Source organism: Chamaea fasciata, unplaced genomic scaffold (assembly GCF_029207755.1).
Source record: "Chamaea fasciata isolate MVZ Bird 193981 ecotype frontalis unplaced genomic scaffold, bChaFas1.0.hap1 SCAF_16, whole genome shotgun sequence".
In the NCBI taxonomy this organism is placed as follows: Eukaryota; Metazoa; Chordata; class Aves; order Passeriformes; family Sylviidae; genus Chamaea; species Chamaea fasciata.
This window is the reverse complement of record NW_027094101.1, coordinates 5611565-5635913: the sequence shown is the minus strand read 5'-3', so window position 1 is coordinate 5635913 and position 24349 is coordinate 5611565. Positions and strand designations below refer to the sequence as shown.

The 24349-nt window shown below is 40.3% G+C and overlaps 2 protein-coding genes across 3 annotated transcripts in view; one reads left to right on the top strand and one right to left on the bottom strand.

Annotated features, from left to right (window-relative positions):
• GPR146 (G protein-coupled receptor 146) overlaps positions 1–15211 on the bottom strand; it is a 49046-nt gene extending 33835 nt beyond the window's left edge. The window contains exon 1 of the mRNA XM_066198170.1: positions 14640–15211. The gene's annotated coding sequence lies outside the window, so the exon portion shown is untranslated. The remainder of the gene's footprint in view (positions 1–14639) is intronic.
• The window catches only part of CUNH7orf50 (chromosome unknown C7orf50 homolog), a 124728-nt gene that overhangs the window by 77736 nt on the left and 22643 nt on the right, over positions 1–24349 (top strand). For both annotated transcript variants that reach the window (XM_066198175.1, XM_066198174.1), the window contains one exon: positions 21466–21665. In XM_066198175.1, coding sequence (XP_066054272.1) covers positions 21583–21665 — 83 coding nt within the window. In that variant the 5' untranslated portion in view covers positions 21466–21582. The remainder of the gene's footprint in view (positions 1–21465; positions 21666–24349) is intronic.

Below are 24349 nucleotides of genomic sequence, written 5' to 3'. Positions count from 1 at the left end.
CTTGTGATCTTCAGGGTTTGTTGCTGCTCTTTGAAGAGTGAGCTTGATGTTTCAATGTTTTGTTTGGAGACTCAAGCATTTAGATTTGTAATTCTGCCCTTCTAGCCATTTCCCTGATTTACCTTGCAGAGTAAACATTCTTTTGTCCCGTTTCCCAGACATCCTTTTCCTCTTCTTTGCTGTTGGCTTAATTTTGAGATATGATACTCAAGTCAGAGGTGCCTCCTTGGGAGCAAAAAAACCCACAACAGCTAATGGTTTCAGTGAGCTAACTATTTTTTCTGTTTAGAAGCAGCAGCTTACTTTCCAGTATTCTGGAAGTCCTCAAACACAGATCCTGCCAAAGGCACTGACTTAAACGGCAGCAGTGCTTAGGAGAACATGCTCAGGTTTTCTGGCAGCTCTTACAATTCACTTAGAATAAACAGGCACATTGCTTGCAGCGAGTGCCCCACGGTTTGGAAAGCACTGCTGAAGGCAAATTTGTGAAGCATTTCTTCTTGTGGTTATAGTTCTCCATTTTCATTTCTTCTACAGTGGGTCCAGTTTCCTCAGGGTTTGATATCCAGGATCTTAATATCAAATCTGGAATTAATACAGCTGTATTTAAAGACTAAGACATTTGCAGGGTTCATAGCAATAAGTCACTGTGTGGCACAGTGGGGAACTCAGTGTGTTTTAAACATTCTCCCCCTGTGCACGTACAGATTTTTATAGTTGAATTGAGAATTTATAACATGCTGGGTCTCATATTCCAGGTCTGTTTGTTTCTAAATCTATACACAGAACTTGGACTAGGTAATAAATTTCGGCAGATGAAATGAAGGCTGATTAGAATTTTAATATTAAGGAAGGAAATGGCCTTGGGTAGTGCACTACAGAGCAGAACAGGCCTTCTGTTAATACACAAGAGTATTACTGTTTTCTTGAACTTTGCCTTCCAATCCAATTACGACTTGTGCCTAGAAATCATAACTCTGGTGCCTCCCAGTTGATAATGTTGAATGTTATCCTTGTCCAAGCTTATATAATTTCTAGTAGTAAAAACAATCTTGATTATAAAACTGCTAGATAATATACTCCTAAAATTGAGTTATGGGCAATAGTACATAGTCTTTGTTGATAAACAAAGCAGTCATGATGGTATATCAAATTGACCCAGTTCTGTCTCGTTTTAAATTAAATGAAATCAAAAACTTTTTCTTGGGATGTGCAATTCCTGTGATGACATATTGTGTAACTCACACTTCGTGATAAGAATGAAGACAAAGCTTTCAATGTGAATGATTTTTTTTTTCAAGTCAAGCAAAATAACGGGAATCTCTGTGTTGGCTTTCATTTTAAGCACGTCTGTGATAGCATCATGCTCACAGTATGAAATGAGCTCATCCAAGGAGTAGTTCCAGCCACTTCCCTTATCAGCGTAAGCCATCACGGCTCAGAACGTGTCCTCCCGTGTCCTCCTCCCCTGCCCTCGCTGGTAACTGGATTGGACAAGATGCTGCATAATTCCCTGGATCTGTATTCACCATTCCTTGGCTGCACACATCTTTGCTGCACATTTACAGCAGAAAATATTGTTACTGAAGTGTGGAATCACATTCTGGTATTATTCAATGAAAATTGATTCTGATTCCTCGCTACTTCGGAGTATGTTATTAGCATAGTAAAACTAATCATTTTCCTACAAAAGGAATGACAACTGTATCCTTGTTTAGATGCTGCCTGGGTATTTATAGGATATAAATATATGTAGCCAAATGTGGTGGCTAAACTTGGCTGCTTCTCCTGCTGGTTTCTGTGGTTTTGCTTCATTGTCCAGAAGAAGTGACAACATTCTCAACTCTCTTGCATCCATCACCAGGTTTGGTGAGGTGTCCACTCTTGGCAGAAAAAGATCAATAGGTATTTGTTTATTTGGGCCTTTAAATTTTACAGCAGACTTTTCTAATTTATTATCTATCTCTAAGAAGTTTTGTTTATCATTCTCACACCATTAAAACATCACATTAGTGGCACAGTCTGAAACATATTTATCCCACTCTAAAATCTCAAGGGGTTGTGCACAGGCTGTTATGCAAGTAGGTTTATTTTAGACTTCTTTCCTTTCTTCTTTAATCACTTGTGTAATGTGTTCAAAATAAATGTCTGATGTTGATTCCTTTTTGTGTTCCATTGGGGGCATTTGATTTTGCAGCTAAAAGGATTGAATACTCAATGTTCTTTTTGCATGGATAAATAAGAGGGTATTTTCTTCTTTCAGTCAGAGAAAGGCATTCCTGGGATTTAAGGCCTGATAAAGTAACAAAAAAAAATACAGCAAATCAAAAAAGGCTAAAATATAAATGTAAATTTATAATTTGGGGGGTTTATACTGTAAATCAGGGCAGAAAGAACAAACTACGAGAGCTACTATGCCAAATGAAGAAATTAAAATCATTACGTTGTGTCATCCATGCTGTAAGAACAGTATGGATGAACTCTGACTTCTTTAGTGATTTTCCCCCCTATATTAGCCCACAAGTCTTTCAGTAACCAGAAATAGGTTTGTGATGACTTGGTATAAGGAATCTGATGCTGAGCAAAAGGGTTGTGTTCAAATGATTCACCCATCATTTTTGTTTCCCCCTTGTTTTTTAAAGTAGAAAAGTGCTAATGTTTCCTTTCTTTTCTGAACTTCCAGATTGGAACTGAAGTTGATAATACTGCTCCCAGGGTGAAGTACTCTTCACAGATCTTCTTTGTAGAGCTTATGAATTCTTTTGCTTGATTTCTTGCAGTTTTTGGGCACAGCACAGTAAGTTTAGTGTTGGTATCTGCATTAGACTTGGCATTTCAGTAACATTCCAGTTTAAAGGTTCTGCTGTGATTCAGTGCTGAAGGTGCAGCTCTGGAGAGACTCGTTTCTTTCTGATGCCATATGTTATCTTTGATCAGGAAACCATTTGAACCGAGATGCCTTCAGATATAATATGAGCGAATATAGAAGTCCAGACCTTACCAGACAGTTTTGCTGCAAGGGAGGACCCAGTTGTGGTTTTGCCTACAAACACTTTTTATTATTTGAGTTACAGTTTTTAATTATTCACAACTGTGAGGGATTTCATGTCAGCCACGTGAGCTCTATGAGCATTCAAAACTGAATTATCATTATGAGTTTTCCATGTATGTCCCTCCTCATTTCACTTCACTCAAAAGCTGAGGAGAAAAGAATGTGACTGAAGATCACTTTCTTCAGTAGAACAAAACGCAAAGCCTAAGCCAGTGATCCAGCTGGCATCTTACACTAGAAGCTCCTCAAATGATCCAGGCATCATACAAAATTCTGGCATCAAAGCAGGCAGTTGGTGACACCCAGTGCTCCAAAACCAACCAGTACTGCTTGTAGTTACAGGCATGGGCAAAGTGCTCCATCATGTGCCAGGAGCAGTGTTCCTGTCACTAACCCCGGAGATCTTCCCACACTGCCCTGCTCCATGTGCTCCTGAAATAACCAACTGCAGAAGCAAATGGACACACATGAGTGTAACTCAGTGTCCCCATGAAAACTCAATGAATTTTGCAGCTTTCCCAGAGGTGTTTCCACCTAAGAGTTTCCAGAAGAACTGGGGGGAGTGCAGATAACACCTTCACTCATCATTCTTCCTGAAGGATGAAGCTACATCCAATGCTTGTTCAGGCAAAGACGTCTTAATCTTATTGTAATGGGTTCTAATTACTCACTTCTGCAAGATCTCTGCCTGGGAGTCACCACAAGCCAGATACTCTGTGAATGATTATCCCAAGGAGTTAATTACTGTGGAGTCACTGCAGCTCTTTAAAATGCATCGCCTGTACCAATACCATAAATCCATTTTCCTCTCCATTTGCTGTGGAGCCCTTTGTACCCTGGGTTGTGTTAATGAAGGCCCAGAAGTGCTGCTGTGGCTTATTCCTCATGCTGCTGGTTGTCATCCGCAGCTGAGCACGTGCCATGGGGACATGGCTACAAAAGACACTGATAACCAAACAGGTCAGGTATTATATGGCCTAGTTTTTAAAATTCCGATTATCACTCTGGAGAAAGAGCCACAAAAATGCTATGGAATTATCTGTCTTTGTAGTGGATTTTGTGGCTTCCTATTAGCAACATTTGTTGCGAATAAATTTTTTGCACTTTGGCCAAAACAAGACTGTTTTTATGACTTTACTTCCAAATGTGTTGAAAGCTTATGTTGCTGTGTTATTTATTGTACAGCACTTAAATAACTTTATATACTGAACATATGCTAAAGCAGAATTCACAAATGGCATCTCCCTCGGTGTAACTAAAGAAGAATTTCAGAGAACCTGCAGTTGGTGTCCTACTGCAACCACATAATTTTGAAAGGACAGACGATTTAGAAGTTTTGGGACAGAACTGGGAAAATTATTAATATTTGAAATTATGACAGTACCAGGAACATTAAGCCTGATTTGACTGAAATCCAAACCTTAATCTAAGAAGCTAAAAGAAAACTAATGAAAGATACAAGGCTTTTACTAGGGATGAAGGATTTCAGAAGTCTTAAGAGGTCTGTGTGCTCTATTATATGGGTTATGTTTCTGACACCTCCCAATGTGGATTTAAAGTAGTTTTTTATTTAAAAAGGAAAGATATACAAACAGTTTGGCAGTAGGTCTACTCTTTGAATAGATAAAAATGCCAAAAAACCTCTTTGACGGTTGCTTGTAAGAGGAGCTGTATTAGATCTTTTTCTGCTTTTATTTCTAGTAAATTTACTGGCTGAACAGCTTAGGAGGTGTTTCAGGCTAATTATCCATTTGCAAGCAACAACTGTGTCTCAAGTCTTTTGATCATGTGCCAGTTTTAAACTGAAAACAAACCTTGATATGACTGCACTTTTCATTTCTTTAGACTTTGTCTTTTGTAGTTAGTCAGAAATTTTGCATAGATTTTAATATGCATTTCCTACTGTCAAATGTGTGTTCCTTTTACCTTAATGACATAGACATCCTAAACCAGCTCTGCTTAATTAAGTGGTAAAGGAAGAGTGTTTTGCCATATCAGTTCTTACAGCATGTATGTCTTTTCCTGTTAAGGCATTCATATTCCTAAAACTTTTCCCATTATCACTGGTGTCCTGACAGCAATAGTCTCTTAGGAGGTCTAATCTGAGACCAGGTTAAAAAAAATAAAATTAAAATATCCTAAAATCCTGTGAGCTCAATCTAACTTTAGTTCTGTGGTGACCAAAGGGTAAAAGAAACCCTTTTAAATAAATTTGTTCTCTTTCTAAATAGGTAACTAGCCAAATGCATTTCAAGTATTTGTTCAACTGATCAAATATTGCTTTAGGTTTAGAAAACAAATTAACCAAATGTTTGAAGAATTAGACATTTTGTACCTGAACACTTCCCTGTGCCATTACTTCTGCACTGATGACCCTAAGTCCTGTGGTCAAAATAAAAGATCCTTTCCACGAAAATAAGTCAGACAAGCATTTAATATTTTTTTTTAATTTTAGTTCTTCATGAAACAACTAAACTGTGGAAGTTCACAGTCTTTTTTATTTTATCCTTTTACTTAAGAGAAAGTCACACCAGTGTGTCAAATTTAAGTCCTTACTTCTTCTGTAGATACACTGATTGGTTGAAGCATACACATATACATACATATATATATATATATGGCAGAAACATAACTTGATAGTTGGACATTAGTTTGAATTTGAGATAAACACATTTCTATGTGTGTGGGTTCAGAAAGCAGAACAGTCTCTCCTGACACTAAATAAACACAGTTTCCAGGTGGAAATTCTCAATTTAGATGTCTGATTAACTTCTAACTCAATGGCTGTGCTTTACGATCCTGGCAGTGTTTGAATCACTGGTATTAGATACCATTCCTCTTTCTGCTCTGGAAGTAGAAGCTGTGAACTCCTTTTTCACACTGTTAGGGTCAGATTTTCTACTAATTAGCTAATAACAGGAGTGGACTCATAGACACAACATTTGACTCATGTCAAAGGCATTTTTGCGTGCTACCTATGACAAAGACTTTTAAATAGACCAAATTAAAGTTTTGGCAGTAAGATTTCAAAATCTCAGTTGATTCCTACAATTGCTCTGTTCCGTTCTGCTGGTAGTGTCTCCTGGCACAGTGTGTGCCCACTGTGAACTTAGACTTGGGTGATTATTGGATGTTCTATTTACAGGACTGTGAGGCTTTTATAAAGGTTGCTAGAGCTTAATTCCTAGCAGGCCACTTGCTTTGGGTCATTGCTGGACTGAATGTTGTGATGCAAGTCCAAAAGGAAATGTAAAGGGAAGGACAGAGGATGGCAACACTGTTCTTTAACTGTCTTGACCACATCTTGCAATGTTTTTATTTGTACAGTATATGAAGATAACCTATTTTCTTTATTATATTAGGTATCTTAATGTAATTATGGGTATGAATTATTATTACATGACAGCATTTATTTGTTTAATTAGCTAAATGATACAAGTGAAATTTCATTTTGAACTCAGTCATCATCTGTTAAACTGCTGGAGCAGTTCAATAATTGACTGCTACCATTACCCACTCCAGAATGAGCAAGCAAATCCATGAATTTTTGCCACAGAAGACTTTGTTTCTGATGTGTTTATTGAGCACTGGTGGGTAGATAGTGGGTGAAGGGGATTTTCCTTCTCATTCGACACTGCGGGAAGCAAACTAGCATCTCCCCACTGGAGTTGTACCTTGAAAAGGCTACAAAACCTTGACAGCTCCAGTGGAAGCCGCCTGTTTGTTCCCTGGCTGTGCCTCAGAGTTTCTGATGGGCAGGGAAACAGCATCTGTGCTGGACACTGAACACTGCAGATCAGGGAGTCACAGCTCCAGCAGCCAGAGAACACCAGCCAGAGGAAAAACTAACTGAACCAGCAGCTCACCTGAGAGGATGAAGAACAGAGGGGAACCTCCCTTTTATACAGACACCCTCGGCATTGTGGAAATGTGAGTCCTGTACACTGTAAGACATTTATTAATTGCTATACTGCTTGTCTATTGCCATTTTTTAAATTTACTTGCTTGCTTCTGTAAGAAATCAAAATTATAATTTTTTTAAATAACATGAAACACCTGAGTTCAGGCCCTCAGTAGCAAAAATTATGCTTTCTGCCTTAATTAGACCTCTACTGTCATTTTAAAATTAGAGGGAAATAATTGAAAGCCCAAAATAGCAATGCATGATGCTACTGAAGAGCAACAAATACCAAATGATCTGTGGTAACCTGAGGGTTGACAAACTGCAGTTCATCACCCCAGTATGTAAAAGGTAGGATACACATAGCAACATCACGTATTTTACACTTAGGTTTATTTTAAGGAATTGTGTCTTCAGCCAGAGGGTGCAAAAAAGCTGTACATCCACTTGCTTCCACCTTTCTATCACCTCCTCCTTTTGCTGACAGAAATGTTCACAGTGAATCAAATTAACAAACTGATTTGGTATCAAAGTAACCTTTGTGAGGGGACAGAGAGGTAATTTTCACCCAAAAGGGTTTACAAAACTGTGCAAACTCCTGTGCCAAGGAAGAGATGGGAGAAGATGGAGAGTGTGTCTTTTGGCAGCGGTACTGACTTACGTAGTTTTAAATTGTTGCTAAAACTATTACCTGAGATTTTTATTCATAAGTGTAAAGCTTTCTTTAGAGTCCAAACAGAAGCATTTGGTTGTGTAATCTTTCACTGTAGGCAGAATATCCTCCATCTAATCTACATCACATTCACTGTTCCACTGCAGTCACTGTGTGGCTGTATTTCTTCCATTAAGTTAATAATCTCTATTCTATATAATGTGGGTATTCTAGTGTAAGGCAGGCAAGGAAGAAATCAGAGCTCTGTGTAATGACATTAAGCTTTTAGGTTACAGACAGAGTAAAGGACTCACAGCTGCTTAACATATGCCCTCTGCCTGAACTCGCTTTATCACTTGGTATCTGACTGCTCTCAACATATAAAAAGTTGCTGTGATTGATAGTCAGTTATACAGTATTTGTCAGGGTGAACTGAATCATTATGTGTATAGATTCAGGAATACAGAAAAATAAAGCTGAAAGAAAGACAACAAAAACTCTGACATCTTTCCCATTCATTAAGCTTTCCTAAGGCAACTGTTTTTGTTTGCAGGAGTTAGTGGTTGCTGGTTTTCCTAACCAGCAATTGCTGAGTGATTTAGAGTACATCGCTGCTCTTTTGTTTGGATTTCATTTGTGAAACCATTTAGAGTTATAAAACTGTCAGCTTAAGAACATTCTATATATTTTGCCAGTGAGGGCCTCCTGTATGCAGAGTTTATGCATTTCTCTCCATTTTGTGTGCTGCTTGAATTCTCAGTATATATCACCGTTCTTCTTTTTCTGGCTGTTCGAATAATTCCCACTGCCACCTTTAGAGCAGCAGAAATCCTTGAAGTAATTATGAAATTGCATCTCAGATCAGTCATCAGATATTGCTAACCACAACATCTCACCCTCGGCCAAGCCTAGCCCAGCAGTGCAGTAATAGAATGTTCTGCTGATGCTTAAAAACACTTGAAATTTAGAAACCCCGACTGCAACTAGAATTGAATCATGTACCTGAACATTAGAAAGCATAGACCAGAACTGTTAATTATGTTAATTACAGTACTTATACCACAGCATGGTACCTTTTTAAACTCTGAGATGCCCTAAAATAACTACAAGCTAGGAGTTGAAAAATGCTATGCAGACTTTTATTACCTACTCCTCAGAGCTTTGCTTACAGTTTTTTCTGCTGCAGAATTCCTTTGGTGGCTAAGTTCAGCTTTGCATTGTGTGGAGGCTGTAGGGTCCAGGTCTCTCATCATTCTGCACAACCTCAAGCTCTCCTGGCCTTGCTGCTGGCCCTGTTTCATGCATTTATTTCAGATTTTCTATTCCTGTTATTCATGAGGTATGGCAGATTTAAGTTATCGAGTAGTTAAATCATATAAATTTGGCTGTGACAGTTTTCTGTAACTTGAAAGTTGGAATCTGTCATGAATTTGCACCACTTATTGTTCCTGGATGTTTGGTTGGTCATGTACAGTGGGAGGTAAGGCAATGCTTCAAAACTGCTTTGGCAGTTTTGGAGTCAAAAGTTTTTAAGGTTCAATGACAGATTTTAGGAGAGCCTTAAATAACTGAAGAGCTCATTCCGTGAATCTGGAAGAATCTGTTCAGGAAGTACAATGTTTTGTCTTTGCTATCTTAATAGAAAAACAGGTTCTGATTTTCCTGGCTTCCCTAACTTTCCCAGTGTTCCCTGTTGTCCTTGACTTCACATTTCAGTAACCATGCTTCCTGCATCCCTGGCAGGAGATCTTATCTCCATTTTCCACCTTATGACCTTCCAGTACAATTTTAGCTCCCAGTATTGCAAGGGAAATTATTAATTTTTAAAGAAAGTTTAAGAAAAGAAAAGATGAGGAGATTTCTTTGTGAAACTTGGTGTTCTTTTTTCCTTTGGAGATTGCAATCTTACTTAACATGTTTTAGGAAACATACTGACTTTTACTTCAGTCCTCAACAGAGAAATATCATATCTGCTTGCTCATTTCACATTCACAATAATGGAATGTCTCTCATTAAGGTAGAATTTTTCATTTTAATTGTAGTTTAAGTTTTCTGTCTCAAAGTATATTTTATTGTTTGTAATTACAAAAAGAAATATAAAGCTTTCTGTTGCCATTCAACAGTGAAATCTGACATCTTGGCTTTTTTCCAGCCTAGTTAATTTTTTTAAAATTTTGTTTTAAAGATCAGGATTTCCCTTGAGATGGACCTTCCATTTGCTGTTAATCTCTCCCTTCCTTTGCTCTCCCTTCTTTTTTTTTGCCAGGCATAAACTACTTCACTTTCAAAGCTCTGCAGTCTAATCCCACTGTAGCCATTATCCCTGTGCACTATGGAAATGTTGACTCTTGGTTCAGTAACAACTCAAACATTTACCTTTGACCATCTGCGTTTTCTAATGACCATCTCCAGTCCTGCGCTGCCCTGTGTGCCATGAAGAAGTTCCTTGTTGTTCCTATCTTAAAACTTTCTTTTGATCCCTGCAAAATTACATGATAACAGAACAGGTATCTGATAAACTTAATCCTCCCATTGCTGGGTCCAGGCTTTCTTGTATTTCACATATTATTCCAGCTGTAGTTATCCACTCTGTTTTGTACTTAACTTTAAAATTACACGGGCAGCTGTTGTTTCCTGTTGTATTTATACTTGGTTAATCAAAGACGTAAAATGTAAGCTCAGCAGGTAAAGCCTGGCTTGAAAACTATCATGAGTCGTAAATTCTGTCCATGTAAATTCTAGTACTTATTTCATAAATATGCTTAGGCTACTTATTATTGAAATGTAAATTCATACAATTTTATTTTAGGGTAACTTGCTAGATGCCTTCATTCCAAAATAAGCAAACACTACCAACACCTTGTTTTGTGCTGCTTTTACAATGATAGTTTTCAGTGTGGTCTGCTGGAATACAAACAGGTTTTATGGAGCATTTTTACTAAACAGTCAACAGGTTTTAATTTAGCTTCTTAAATCATAATTGTTTTTCAATTTTCTGCTCTGCCTCACAAACGCATAATGAAGGCACACCTGATGCTATAAAAACCAGATGTCATTGCAGTATTTTCAGCTGTGTGATAAATTTGGAGAGCTTAAAAATTGGTATCATAGATGTATGGTTACCAGAGAGCTCACAAGAACAGAAAGCATGCAGAGCATTGCTAAATAAATAGGATTTTGGAATGGGTTGCACTTTATTTTCAGAGACTTTCAAAATTATGGATGGAATTTTCTTAAGGAACTTTCACGAGACCATTTCAAACTTAAAATCAAATTCAAATTCTTTCTCCCTACCAGTCATGTTAAGTACCACTTGCACTTGCTCATGGGGATTTGAAGAGCAGCATGCAGACCTGAAGGAAAGTCAGATTGTGTAATTCATGCCAGCTCTTATAAACATTCCTCCTTTACCATTCTCCTTGAGAAAGAACTTCTTAAAACAGAATGTTCAGTGGCAACTGAACTGTGCCTGAAATACAATTTTATAGTACTTACTTCTTAAACATTTTCAAATTCTGCACACAGGTGTTCAAAGGTCTGTTAGTGGAAATATATATATATTTATAAGAAGGATCATTTCACACAAATTAATTGTCACAACCTCAGTCATCCGTCTCTGGTTATCACTAGGCAGGAAGTCAAATCCAAAAATCAGTAATGCCCATCACATTTCTTCCTTATTTTGTTTAAAGGTGTCTCACTTTTCACAGCCAAACTGAGGGTCCAGTTCTCTGTCTCCCCAACCATTTATCCCATTGTAAAGCAAACCAAGGGGCAAGACACATGCTGAGGTTGTTGATACCCCTATGCTTGGGATGAAGGTGCAGGACAGTGTGCTCGTGTTCTGAATGCTGCTGTGGGTGTCTATTTTAGGGTGATTGAATCATGAAATGATCACGTTCTGCTAAAGAAAGGAATCCTACCCACTCCGTTTTCTTGAGTGTCTTCTCCTGGGTCTTGTGCATCACAAATTGGAAGTTGCGTGTTCCTGCCTACATGAGCATGTGCAGCTGAGTGTATATAAATGTAGGTATGGATGAAACACACTCTGGGATATTTAGCTAGGCTTTGAAGAAGATCTTGGTATAACTGACTAAAAATGGTGCTGGTTTTATTAAGAAATTAAGGAAAAAAGTTCTGTTAGGTCTGGGAGAATATGGAGGGTTTGAGAGTAGTTTATATGTCCCAGGACATTGATTCCCTGTAGCTGTACATCCTGTTAACTCTGCAGCTGAAAACAGTGACAACTTGTTGGTAAGGAGGTATGAAGTTTTTCATGTTGTTTTTAACAAAAATGTCTTCCTAAAGTCAAATATAAGGATTCCTGTTGGAATTGCAGGGAAAGCCACCTTTCCTATGGATCAATAACCATTATTTTCTACTTAATATTTAGTATTCAGCTTCACTAATCTTTCCCATAAATGGCAAAAATGTACCTTCTCCAGCTGTATGTTAATTATGTTCCATTTTTAAGTCAGAATGGGTACATTGCAGAGAAGCTGTCAATTTGAGACTGAGCAAACTAAATATACTCAGCTGAGTGAATCCAGCACTGTGAACATGAACCACTGGTATAAATAGGAAAGGAGACACCTTGAAGCCTTACCATATTCAAGAAGTGTCAGATCATGTTCATTTGAAAGGGATGGCAACACTGTTTCCCCCAGTGCAGGCATGAATATTGTTTCACCTAACACAGGATATCCAGCTGTTCAGCAGACTCTGGTGTTCACACCTTTATTGCAGAATTTCAGAATTTCAGCATTTTTTGAATGGCCATTCAACTTGTTTTTTATAATCCCAGATCTTCAAAAGACTTAAATGGGGGAGATTAAAACAAAGGTTTGTCCTTCCACCTTTAAAATAGTTCAATCTACTTTTCTGACTGTTTCAAAACCTTATGGACTGTTTTGTGAACAATTGGTTCCCAATAGTTCTTTTCTGTGGTACCCAACTCAGCAAAGCAACAAGGGAGTCTTCCAGATCTTCCAGAGGGAGAGTCTGAAGGATAATTCACTCTGCACAGAATTGGCTTTAATAATATTGACACGACTAAAAAACCCTGGTATGACTGCTAGAATATCTGTATTTGATCACAACTTCTGATAGAGAAACTACATTTCTTTATATGTTGTGTGCTTGAAAAGAGCATATTTCATTAACAGTGGTCACTCATGCCACTTGACTTCTGAAAAATGCATCACTGTGAACAAAAATATCCGACACTTTAAAGATAATATTTGTATTTCTGCTGAGGGAGTAATGGGGAGGAATATCGCTTGAGTTTGAGAATGTCAGTACAAGCAATAAGTGTTGTGTAAGTCCCACGTAAGCTTTCCTTGTCTGAAATGTTAAATAAAGACTTTAATGAGTTCCTCTGCATAAGGATAAATTTAGCTCCAAGAGCAGTGCAAAGCAGACTTGTTGATTGGTGTGGGAATGATTGCTGTGATTCCTGAGCTATGAAGGTGCTGTCATTTCTGCAAAGGATCTATGCAGGGGAGGCAAAACAGAGAACTGACTCTGCAAAATGAATTGTGGGTCTGTGGGAATGCCCAGAATTTCATGTAGGGTCCTTTTCTAGTATGAATCACAACTTAGGTTTTTTGTTGTAAATGACTGTTCTTTAATTACACCTTCAGCTATAATTTTCTGATTGTTTTGTGTGAAAAGTTCAAAACTGGATTAATAAATTAGTCTAGAAACTTCTTACTATTTAAATACTGCCTCAACTATTTTCATAGCTGTATTAGAACAGTTCATGCTTCAACTTATGCCCTTTTCTTTTGGTCACGGGAGTGTTCTCTGGGTCATTCTTTAAGTGGGTGAGTCATCCACTTCTGTGTGATGTGAAAACAACAAAATGACCATTTAAATGTGTGTTTTCCAAGGAAAGAGCAACGCTGCACCTGCAGATGCACATCTGCACGTGCTGTACTAAATTCATGCACTCTGTCTGCTGGTACTGAGCTGGAGATGCTGGGAAGTCTCTTCTCTCTACCTTCAGACTTTGTACTCTGCAGGCTGGGGATAAAGAGGTTCTGAAACATTTAAGTGGAAGTGGAGGCATCCAGTCCCTCCCCAGCCCTCTCCAGCAGCGAGCATGTGTGCTGCTGTCAACATCTCATGATGACCAGCATGAGGGGGACATGCATTGTTGCTCTTGCTCCACAGGCACCTATTTATTATCTGTCCCAGTGAATTCCTGCCTCTGCTGGAGAAGGGATGTAGCTATCATTTCTTTTGCTTGCCTTGCTGAAGGCAGGCTTTGATTTCACTCTCAGTGTCTCACTGGGGTCTACATAAATCATCTGAAGTTGGTCAAAAACTTGAGAAGAATGTTGGGATCTAGAGCTGTTACCTGCGCCTTCCCCATTTTTACTGGGGATAAAGCCTGTTTGCATTAGTGTAACTGCGAATACACACGTGCTGCATAAACCTGTGCCGGTCGTTCCTAAACAACGTGCCAGAAATCCCCTTTGGCTGTGTTGACAACTAATTGCCAAGTTCTTCTTGACGAAACAATCAGCCTAGCCCCCCGTGCCTGCACGCCGCTGCGAGTCGTGGTGCAGAGCAGCACATGGAACTCGGTGCAAGTATGTTCTGTATGTGGCTGCTATGGAGATTAAAATACATAAATAAAATAGATAAATATGGACCATATTAGAAATCCATTACTGGCGCTGTCTCAGATCACAGGCAGCTCCAGCGTGCGGTGTCAGCCGTGCTCCCTTGCTCCGGGCCGGGCCCGCGTGGAGCGGGAGCTCCTGGGGGGGCTGGACTTACGCAATGGCCCTGTCCTACCTTGTCAGCTCGCAAATTCAGCACAAAACGGGTAAACAAAGGGCTTTTGTGCACGGTTTATAGTTCAGTGAGGATTAGTGGCCTGACACGGTTCTCAGACGGGACAAGCTTAGCGTTAAGTCGCCCGAGGTTAACGAGGGCGGACGTGGGGCAGACTGCAGGCTGGAGCAGAAGGGTCCCTCGGCTTTCGGGCGCGGGACAGAGAATTGTCAAAAGCAGGTTCTGCTTACCTGGGTTGGCGTGTCCGTCACGTGTTCCCGCCGTTCCTGGTGCCTCAGGATGTGGATGATCCCCGGCACTTGCTCGCAGTCCTTCCCGCAGCTCCAGAGGTCCCCTCCGCCGGCTTGGACATCCTACCCTGTTCGTGGGCTCCGGCTGGATCAGATTCCTGCTTTTCTTCCCCCTCTCACCTTTTAGCATTCTCTGACCGTAAAATCCATCCCTTTCCTGAAATGCAGAACGATGCACTTGTCCAATGAAGTTTTTCCAGGCGGGATTCGAATTCCAAGCAAGCCTTTTATTTCCTTCGTGCCGGGGGGAGAGCGAAGGGCAGGGAGGCGAAGGAAAGCGCTCGCTTCCTTTAAATCCCCACCAGCGTCTTCCCAGCGCTGGAAGCGAAGTAGCTTGTCATGGTGATCTTCGGAGTTTAACTTTAGAGGGGGAGGGAGAAAGTGGAAAGCAAACTGAATGCTGTAGTGGAGCTTTCTCTCTTCCCCCACTGGGCCCCTTGCCGACTGTTTTTATTGATTTCAATCACTGGAGGCTCGCTGGCTCTCAGAAGAAACACTGTGTAATGTGTTCTTTCCTGGCTTTCATTAAAGAAACTCAATGCAGTGCGGTCACGCTGCCGAGCTCGCCTGGCAACCTGCCTACACCCTGTGGTACCTCTTTCATTGGAGGAGATCGAGCTCGTGGTTTGGGGTTGGTTTATTTATTTTTTTTCTAATTCTCCAGCAAGGATTTCAAAACAGCCTCTGCTCTGCTTCTACCTCCTCTCACAGCCCAAAAGCCTTTTTATATCTCAGAAGGAATTGTCAGCACCACTAAAGGGGGCAACTTTGGTGGCAATGAAAGCGCCGAGTGCTGCGACAGTCTCGTGCTCCTTCTATTAAAATTCCTCTGCGTTTCTGGGGAGGGGTTAAAGGGGCTGTGTGTAAGCCACAGGGATGTGGATACAAATGATTTCAGAGGGGGTTCCTTTTTTCTTTCTTTTTTTTTTTTTTTTTTCCAGTTCCATGTTCTCCTGATTGCTTAACACGGTTTAATGAAGAGCAGGGGAGTAAGCAAAATCCTTCAACGAATATGTGAAAATTCCTGGCCGCACTGTAGTTGCAAATGAAGCAAAACTGCATTCCCCGAGTCTGCAGTTGTGGTGGTGTCTCAAGTATTTCTGTTGTACTCAGGGCTGTGATGCTGGTGGAGAAAAATGAGAAATACAATACGATCCTAATTTATGCCTTAGAACTTTATCTGCCACAGCACAGGAGTATGTACTTTATAGGAGTAACAGTCTATAAAGCGGAATTCGACAAGCTGCATTCTTTAAGTTGTGTATTCTGTGTGCCTGTAAATGCTTTCATGTAATTTAGTAAATTGTTCAATTTCTTCTTATTCAGCAGTTGCTAATGATAACACTTTATGTGCTCTTCCCATTTATCTGTAAATCTGAGACATGCGAAGATCACACAGTTGTAAATTAAATCAGATTTCAAGCTGATTTAATAGATGCATCAAGGTGCATCTATTCAAAATTACAGTTGCAAGGTTAGGGTGCTACCTGATCACTTGTGTTCCTGAGATACTATAGCTGTGTACACAAAGAGGCTTTTAAAAAAACCCCAAAAACCCAACATTTACATGACCACAAAAAGAATCTTTTCCTGGAGCAGAAAGATAAAAAGGCTGTTCTTACTTAAACCTGGTTTCCTGCAGAACTTGTCTGAGACTTCTGTGCCTGGGTTGAATCTACAGAAAGCTTTTCTAATCAACTTAATATAAATTATTGCCAGTGTTTTTGTTGTGAGGAGTTGAGATTCTACAAACACCTAGCTTTTATGAAAAAATTTGTATTTTTCTTTGAGTAGTATATAACTTCTAAAAGGTCTTCCTCTGTAAAGTGCTACAGACATCGTGTAAAGAGTACTTCTACATGTTGCTTTTCTTTGATAATTTGCTTTCTGCACAATGAAATGAAATTTCATATGCCCTCTCTGGTCATACTTCTTTTCATGGGATGCTAAATGATAGAAAATAATTATCTAAATTCAGTATGGCCTTGAACTGTTTCATGCAGATTCTCTAGCCGTAGTTGTAGCACAACTCTTTGGCCAGCCTTGGATAGTAAATAATTTGTCAATCTTTCTTTCATGGACCTTGTGTCTCAGGGTCTGCCAGCCTTTCTTCTCTGTGGGTTTTGATCTGTGTTTATAGATTCCGCTTTTTGTTTTTAGGCTGGCAGATGGCCAGTTATTTATCTGGGTCCATGTGTATTGTGTGAGGCAGAAGCAGGACGTTTTGCATGCTGATATCGTTCACGGGGCATTTGGGGGGCAAAAGGCTGCTCCTAAGCAGAAGCCATTACATGATGTGTCAGTAGCTCTTGGTCAGTGAACAAAGCCCCTTTTGACATTTCTCTATGTTAAAAGTTATGAAATAACATGAGCTTCATGAACAAACAAGGCCATACAATGCTCCTACTATGAAATAAGCCATAAAATCCATTTCCCCTCCATTTTGAACTCTCCAGAGTTCAAAAATTTGACGCCCTTTTAATGTATTTGTCACTGTTATTTATTCCTTTGAATTTCTGCTGTTGCTTGCTTTGCTGTTGTACAGACTTCTGGTGCTGTGCTGGGAGAAAAGGATAAAAGTCTATTGGTTTTGGAGGAGCTGGATTCACTGGTTCTAATAAATAGCAAATTTGGTGTTGTGGATTGGTTTGTGGTTCCTTCTATAGGTTTGGCAGCAAAGCCAAAACCCTGACCAGGCAGGAAGTTCAGACCTACAGAGACGAACCCCAAAGGCAAGATTTCATAGATATTCATAGTATTATTCATAGTATTCTGTTCACTGTGGCAGTTCCTCAGAGTTTCTGACTCTGTCAACATTATTCTGTGCTGGCAGTGGACAGCCAGGGATGCAAATGTGGGAATTTTGAAGGAGTGCGGAGGAGGAACAGAAGTCTTTAGGAGCTGTCTTCACTTCTACTTAAGTGTGAGGCCATCAAGGACTGGAAACAAATTTTAGAATGCACTTAGTGCTCTGTGGAAGCACAACAGAATTGGTGTGCTGTTATTAGTGCTGTTATTAGGGATGTTATTAGTGCTGTTATTCCTGTCTCAGTGCTGCTTGCTCAGCTATTGCAGTTCATAGTCCCCTGGCAGTACAAGCTTTTATGCAGATACAAAAACCACCCTCAGTAAACTACACCTGTTTGGTTCTGCCACTCTCATTGCAGCAAAATAAAAAAGGAGCAAGTGTCTTCAAGAGAACCTGTACATCTTTTTGCTGGTTTCTCTTGCAGTTCTAGTTATATTTCTCTGTTCTCTATTGCTTAGCAGGGCTGCTTTATACTATTAAACACTTCCCTTCTGTGTGAGCTGGCCTTCCATTTATGATTGTCGGCTCACTTCTAAAGATCATTCATTAAATGTTTCAAATTCGTGCAATATTTCCAGGTTACAAAGAATGATGGAAAACTTGAACTGGTGACTGAAAGTGCTACAGCTGAAGCCTCCAGCTATTTTGAGTCAGATGTCTTGGACTATTTAGAGCATATTGCTATATTTACACACAGTTCAGAAAGTTGGAGACTGGCATTGAGGAAAGGCAGTGTATTGGCACCCACAGCACTTTGCCTGCAGATGGACATGGTATGATACAAGCTTTGGGAATTTGCTTGTGGGTGCCTGAGCAAGCCTGACAGGGGCTTTTATGAGCGTAAGTGTGAAAGATTTGGGGGTCTGCCTTTTGCTCAAAAAAATGGCATCCAGTGGCAATATCCCTTTTAGCACCTTTTCAGGCCTTCTGGAAAGTTTCCAAGTGGAAGACTCCCACCTCTTTAATCACGAGAAAACACTAGCTCTCCTCTGAATGTCATTCATTCAAGTGCGCTGACCTGGCCTGACCTTGTTTAGGTTGAGATCTAATGAGCCCACAACCCAAGGTGGTGTGGTAGCTCTCAGCAGGCTTTGCAAATAAGCAAGTGTTCTGTTTTTCTATGTGCATGTGGTTTAAATTTATCATGTCAATAAACAAGTGTCTCACATGCTCAAATAGGGACTTTACAATGTTGTAGTTAAGGCTAAATTGTAGGGCTACAAATTGTGATGTCACTTTATAAATATAGAAGGAGACAACCTGGAATATTTATGACCTCAAAACAATGAAGTCCTGTTGGTTGGGTTTTTTTAGTTTAAATAATGAAAACTCTAAAACTCTTAATCCAAATGGGTCACAAACATCTTCCAGGCAAGTAGTCACACTAGTGGTTTGGGGAAAACAAAATTTAAAACTCAGACTGTTGATTTAAGGAAAGAAGAGATGCATCAATATATCGATAAATAATAAATACAGCTAGGATTTAAATTCCTGTGGAAGTTTGGTTTTGCTTTCTTTCAAGTCCCCAGGTTTAGGGGAAGGGGATTTTTAAAATATAAATTGCAATAAAATTGCCCTCACTGATAAAATCACCCTCAGCTTCAGTAGGGGCTATACCACCAAATGCTGGTATTTTCTGAATCACAGAAAACCTGAGGTTTTCAAATCAAAAACCAGTCTAGGACAGACTGTGGCACATCCTACTAAATTAATCAAGTTGGCATGGATGGATAAAAGTGCATTTGGAACTAGAGAAGTTGTTTGAGCCATTGTGAGGACTCTGTCAGTACCTGTGCTGGGAGTCCCAGGCAGATGCTGATGTATCTTTTCCCTGGATGATGCTGTGGGCCAGCAGAAAGTACCTCCAGCTGTAAATCCTGACTCTTTCCTGCAGGAGAACAGTTCTCTTGTGCCAGTGCCAGACAGCCCATGGCCCATCCATGCTGGGAACAAATGCTCTTGGGGCTCGGTATTTACTCTGGGACCTACAGGGAGGGAGCAACTTGTTTTGTTTTTAATGGAGCGGTCAGGGAGAAGGATAAAAAGCTTTTTGATAATGCAAGGAATGTGGGGGAGGGCAGGGGGGGAGAAGGGAAGTTACCAAGATATGCATTTACTGTAAGTATGAAGAAGCAGAGGCCTCTTTATCAGACTGGCTCTAATGATGTGCCACAGTCACTTTATTTGAAAGCTTCATGGCTCACAGAAAAGTAAACAAATTCATTACATTATTTTTAAAAGAAGATTAACTGTAGTGTGTCGTCTGTTGGACAGCTGCTGTAGTAATCTTTTACAAACACTTTATAAATGACCACCCTCAGTGTTTTCTAGGGCTTTGTGTGGCTGGATTGTTATTTTAGTAAGTACCAGGGTGGCTTTTCAAATGAAAACGTTGTTTCCTGTGTAACAATTCAATTCTATCTTCCCCCTAAATATTATTTTGTTCTCAGCATGAACTATAAAATGCCTTCTATACTAATGCAACATATGTTGCTTTTTTGCATGTGTTTGTAATGAATGCTGGCTTTTCCATAAAAGTACCTAAAAAGTATTTTAAACAAGAAAAGCAACTCCACTTTAGTGTCCTACTTCCATTGGTTCTGATTTCTGCTTTCTTAACCTTCCTTCAGTCTGTGAAAACACCAAGTTGAAAAGATGAGTCAGAGTCAGTTTAGATGATAGGTGAATTGACACTGAACAAATGTTTAAACCCAAACAGGTGTCTTTGGCAAATAAGGTTGTGTTCAGGTATTGCCTTGTTTAACATTCTTTGGTTGAATGTCAGCATGAATAACCTTATTTAGCTCTGTGTCTGGATTTGTGTTTGAAAGCACTCGACTGACACAAATTAATGTAGCACTAAGGATTTGTGAACTCATAAAGTGGTTTTAACCAATCTTTAACCATAAAGCAGTTGATCTCCTTGGGCATTCAGGCTTCAGTTACAGGTTCCTTGAAGGGGTGAGAGGGGAGCAGGGAGAGGAGGAAGCGCATTTCTTTCTCACCCAGTTGGCCTCCATGGGTGTCCCAGGCTCTAGCAGAGGACCATACCTGGCAAGTACCTCCCTCAAGCTTCTGGGAAGGCCTGGAATGAATCTCATCTTGCTATGGAACAGCATTTTATTTCTACACAACATAATCTCACACTGGATTTTCCAGGATAAACTCAGTGTTTGTAGTCAGATAAACTATTTAAAGCGCTTCATCTGTATGTGAAATACTTATTTTCATTTGGGATATACTGATGCATGTATTTATGGTAATATGGTTTTAGATGTGAGTAATAAACTGTTCTATCTGCAAACCTAAAGAAATGTCAACCTTTGTGAGATGTGTATCTGTGTATGTTTATTGAAGATTGTGGATATGTTTCCTCAAGACTGCTAAAGGATCTCCAAGAGGTCTTGGATGAAGGAGAAAGTTGTCACATCTTTGCTCATGGCATAATCGAGATGAAGCCTCTGCATGGCAGACAGAGGTTTTCTCAGTCCAGGGAAATGTGTGGTTACACAACAAACACAAACTGAGGACCTTAAGGAAACCCTACTGCTCCCACTGAAATATGTTTATGATGAAAAAAACATCCAAACCCTCCATCCGCTGTGAAACAGCCTCTGCTGTTCACATCCCCTCCTCAGGTTTGAGCGTGGGGGAACAAACAGCACAACAAGGGTTAGAAATTATGTTTAATACCTAGGTGGAAGGTGCTCAGGTTCCTGCAGTGCTCAGAGCAGTGTCATCATCCATAGAGGGCAGTTTGGCAGATCTCTGTGAGTGCAGCATTTGCAGCTCTGGGAGTTGGGCATAGCAGAGAGGTGATGGAAGTACAGTGAACAGTAAAATCATAAAACCCGAACCTTCTGGTTTTAAATATGACCTGTGCCCTTTAATTTATGCATATTTTGTTCATTTTCTTATAGAAAGATCAACAGTTCATTTAAACGTTAATTATTTCAGGCTACTAAAGAAGAGGAAGAGCTTATTGCAGAGGAAGAGGAAGAACTTACTCCAGAGGAAAAGAGAAAGCTGGAGAGAAAATTAAAAAAAGAGCGCAAGAAGAAGGAGAAACAGCTGATGAGGGAAGCTGGAATCCCCATTAAAAAGGTGGAGCCCAAAAAGCCATCGGGATCTGAGCGGGCTCTGGCCTATTTAACCAGGTAAGGACAGTAAAACCACTGCAGGTGCTGCCTACAGAAGTAAGCTGTAAACCAGTAACCCAGAACAAGCTGTACCAAGCAATAACACATTAAAGGGAATTGCTGCAGTTGAGTACTAAGTTAATGTTTCATCTCAGTTGACACCCTGGAGGACAGTTGATCACCCCATTGTGTTTCTATTACAGCAACAACAGAGGGAAGTTAAGTATGGTGCAAACATTTTATAGGAAGGCAGCTCCTGTCCTGAAGATCTTATGGTTGTTATATAAATATCACGGGGTTAGCTGCACTTACAGAGATGAAAGGCACATTGCAAGAAAGGTTGCATTGAGAAAATGAGTTTTGCTTCTTGAGTGTGCTGTTCTAGGCAAAGGACTTCCAGTTGTTCTCTTTATATAAGCAAATTCTGTGGAGTGGTAAGCATTACAGAGTCTGAATTTAACCACCTGCAGAATGTTTGGATGTTTGTAAATTAGGATGGGATTTTGCCTCTATTTTAAAGTTAATAGTGTACAATGCCTGATCTTTGCATACCAGAGTGTACAGCAAGTATAGTGGCTGGTTTCAGATTGGAAGCAATCCCTTCATCCAGTTAGCACACTTATTAGAAGACTTAAAATTCCAGCATAAAGCAGAGTCTATGGTTAAACTGAAGAACTGCATCAAAATGCTCATGGTATCCCACAGACAGAAAAGAGGTTGTGTATAAACAGGAAGATAATGCTTATTTTTTTCCAAACTGCAAAATATACCCTGGCTGTAAGACCTCCAGAAGACTGGCATGACACAAATAGTGGGTTACCACATGGAATAATTCCAGGGTTGCATCCCTGCCCGTGCTCAAAACTGAAGCATCCAGACTGTCTGAATTGTTACTTACCACTCACAGTGGGAAGGGAGGAAATTAATTGCATTCCAGGCAGAGGGACATGTGCATTTTTGTTACATAACCCTCAGCATGCAGCGATAGCAAAATGACAATAATATTTTTGATCTGGAAAACAGCTGGAGCAGTTCACCACTGTTTTGAACTGCAAATGGATTGACAGTTAGCTTTGAACCATCTGCTCAGCCTGCTCTCTGGTATGTGTGCTCTGGTAAATGGTGGATCTCCAGATAATGGATTTCAGGTTTGGAGAGTAAAGGAACAAGCTGTGGGATTTTGCTTGTTATTCCACTGTTATCTGTATGGATTTTTGCCTTGTTACGTGGGAGAATATGAAATTATATTTGACCTAATATTTGAACAAATTTGATTCTAGGGTTTCACTTAACCTGTACCAAATTACCCTGAAATAGAAAACCAGCTCTCTCATTTGGTCTTGTCATACAGAGTCTATGTGTATGTTGTATGTGCAGCAATACGCTGTGAAGGGTTATTTCAGCAACAGACAATTTGAATTTTGTGGACTTAACAGGGGTAGTCATAAGATGCTGAACTGCCAAGCAAACATAGCCATAGTCACCATTCTATCCCCAAATGTGCCCAGGCCATCTTGAACCATTATTAGTTATAGAAAAACAGCTTAGTCCTCTTACACCTCAGACCTTTTTTCAACCCAGCAAGACTGCAAAAGAAATAACTGGATTTAAATGAATCCAAGAAGTAATATACTAGCTGGGGAAGGGAAATGAAAATCCAGGTTCTGGAAACCCATTGCAACCTCTTCAGCATATTGAGTGGGTGAAGGATTTCAGTCTACATGTTTTTGCAGGGCTACGGGCATGGATAATCTGTGGGAGGATAAATAAATCTTATAGATGCAAGAGATTAATATAATTGGAAGTAAACAAAAGAGTGCCGTGGATTTGTGTTTTGCCCCACCCACAATAAATGCCTTTCATGACAGAAGTGTGGGTAAGTGAAGTGGCATCCTGCCTGATGGCATGTGTATCTCCTGTAGGACAGGTGGAACTCGATGTACCATATGATAACTGGAGCTGTCATTTTTATTTATTGAGGGGCTGTTTGCGGCAGGAGAGCGCAGCTGTGCGAGACACGGGCTGACTTTCACAAAGCTGTGCCTCGTGCTGTCAGTCGAGGGGAGTTAATGCAGAGAGCATTGAGGGCAGGGAATAAGGCACACGGTGTGCAGGGCAGGGCTGCTCACTGCATCCTGCTCTCCCTGGTGCTTGCAGAGCAGCCCTGCAGCAAGGCAGCCGGATCCCAAGGGCTGCATCAACACTGGCTCCCCTTGGCAGCACTGCCAACCTGTGTCCCCTCTGCTGGGGTCCCCGCTGCTGGCACAGTGTGCCACAAGCTGAGCAGCTCTTCCAGTTCTCCAGCTTTGTTATTTGAGTCTGAAAAGAAATGGCCCTTGATGCTTTCCAGTCTCCAGAGGGATCAAATGATCATTTTATTGGAAGGCCATCCTAGCAGGGAGAGGCTTTGGTCACTGTGCACATGGCACGGCTGCATGCAGCAGCAGCTGATGCCAGCTCACACTGCAGCCCTCAGCTGCTGTACCTGAGAAGCCTCCCCTGTGAGCTGAGTGACTTTGATAGCCCAAGATTTTCAGCTCCTTGCTCATTTGAACGAAACCAGGCTGAGCATGACCAGGTTTGCACTCCTGATGGAGGAAAAGCAGCCAAATGTCTCCTGCTTCCCCCCCCCCCCCTTTCTCTTGGCCTGTGTGAAAAGGAAAGAGGGACAGAAAAAGTCTCTGCTTTACCAATTTTTATCT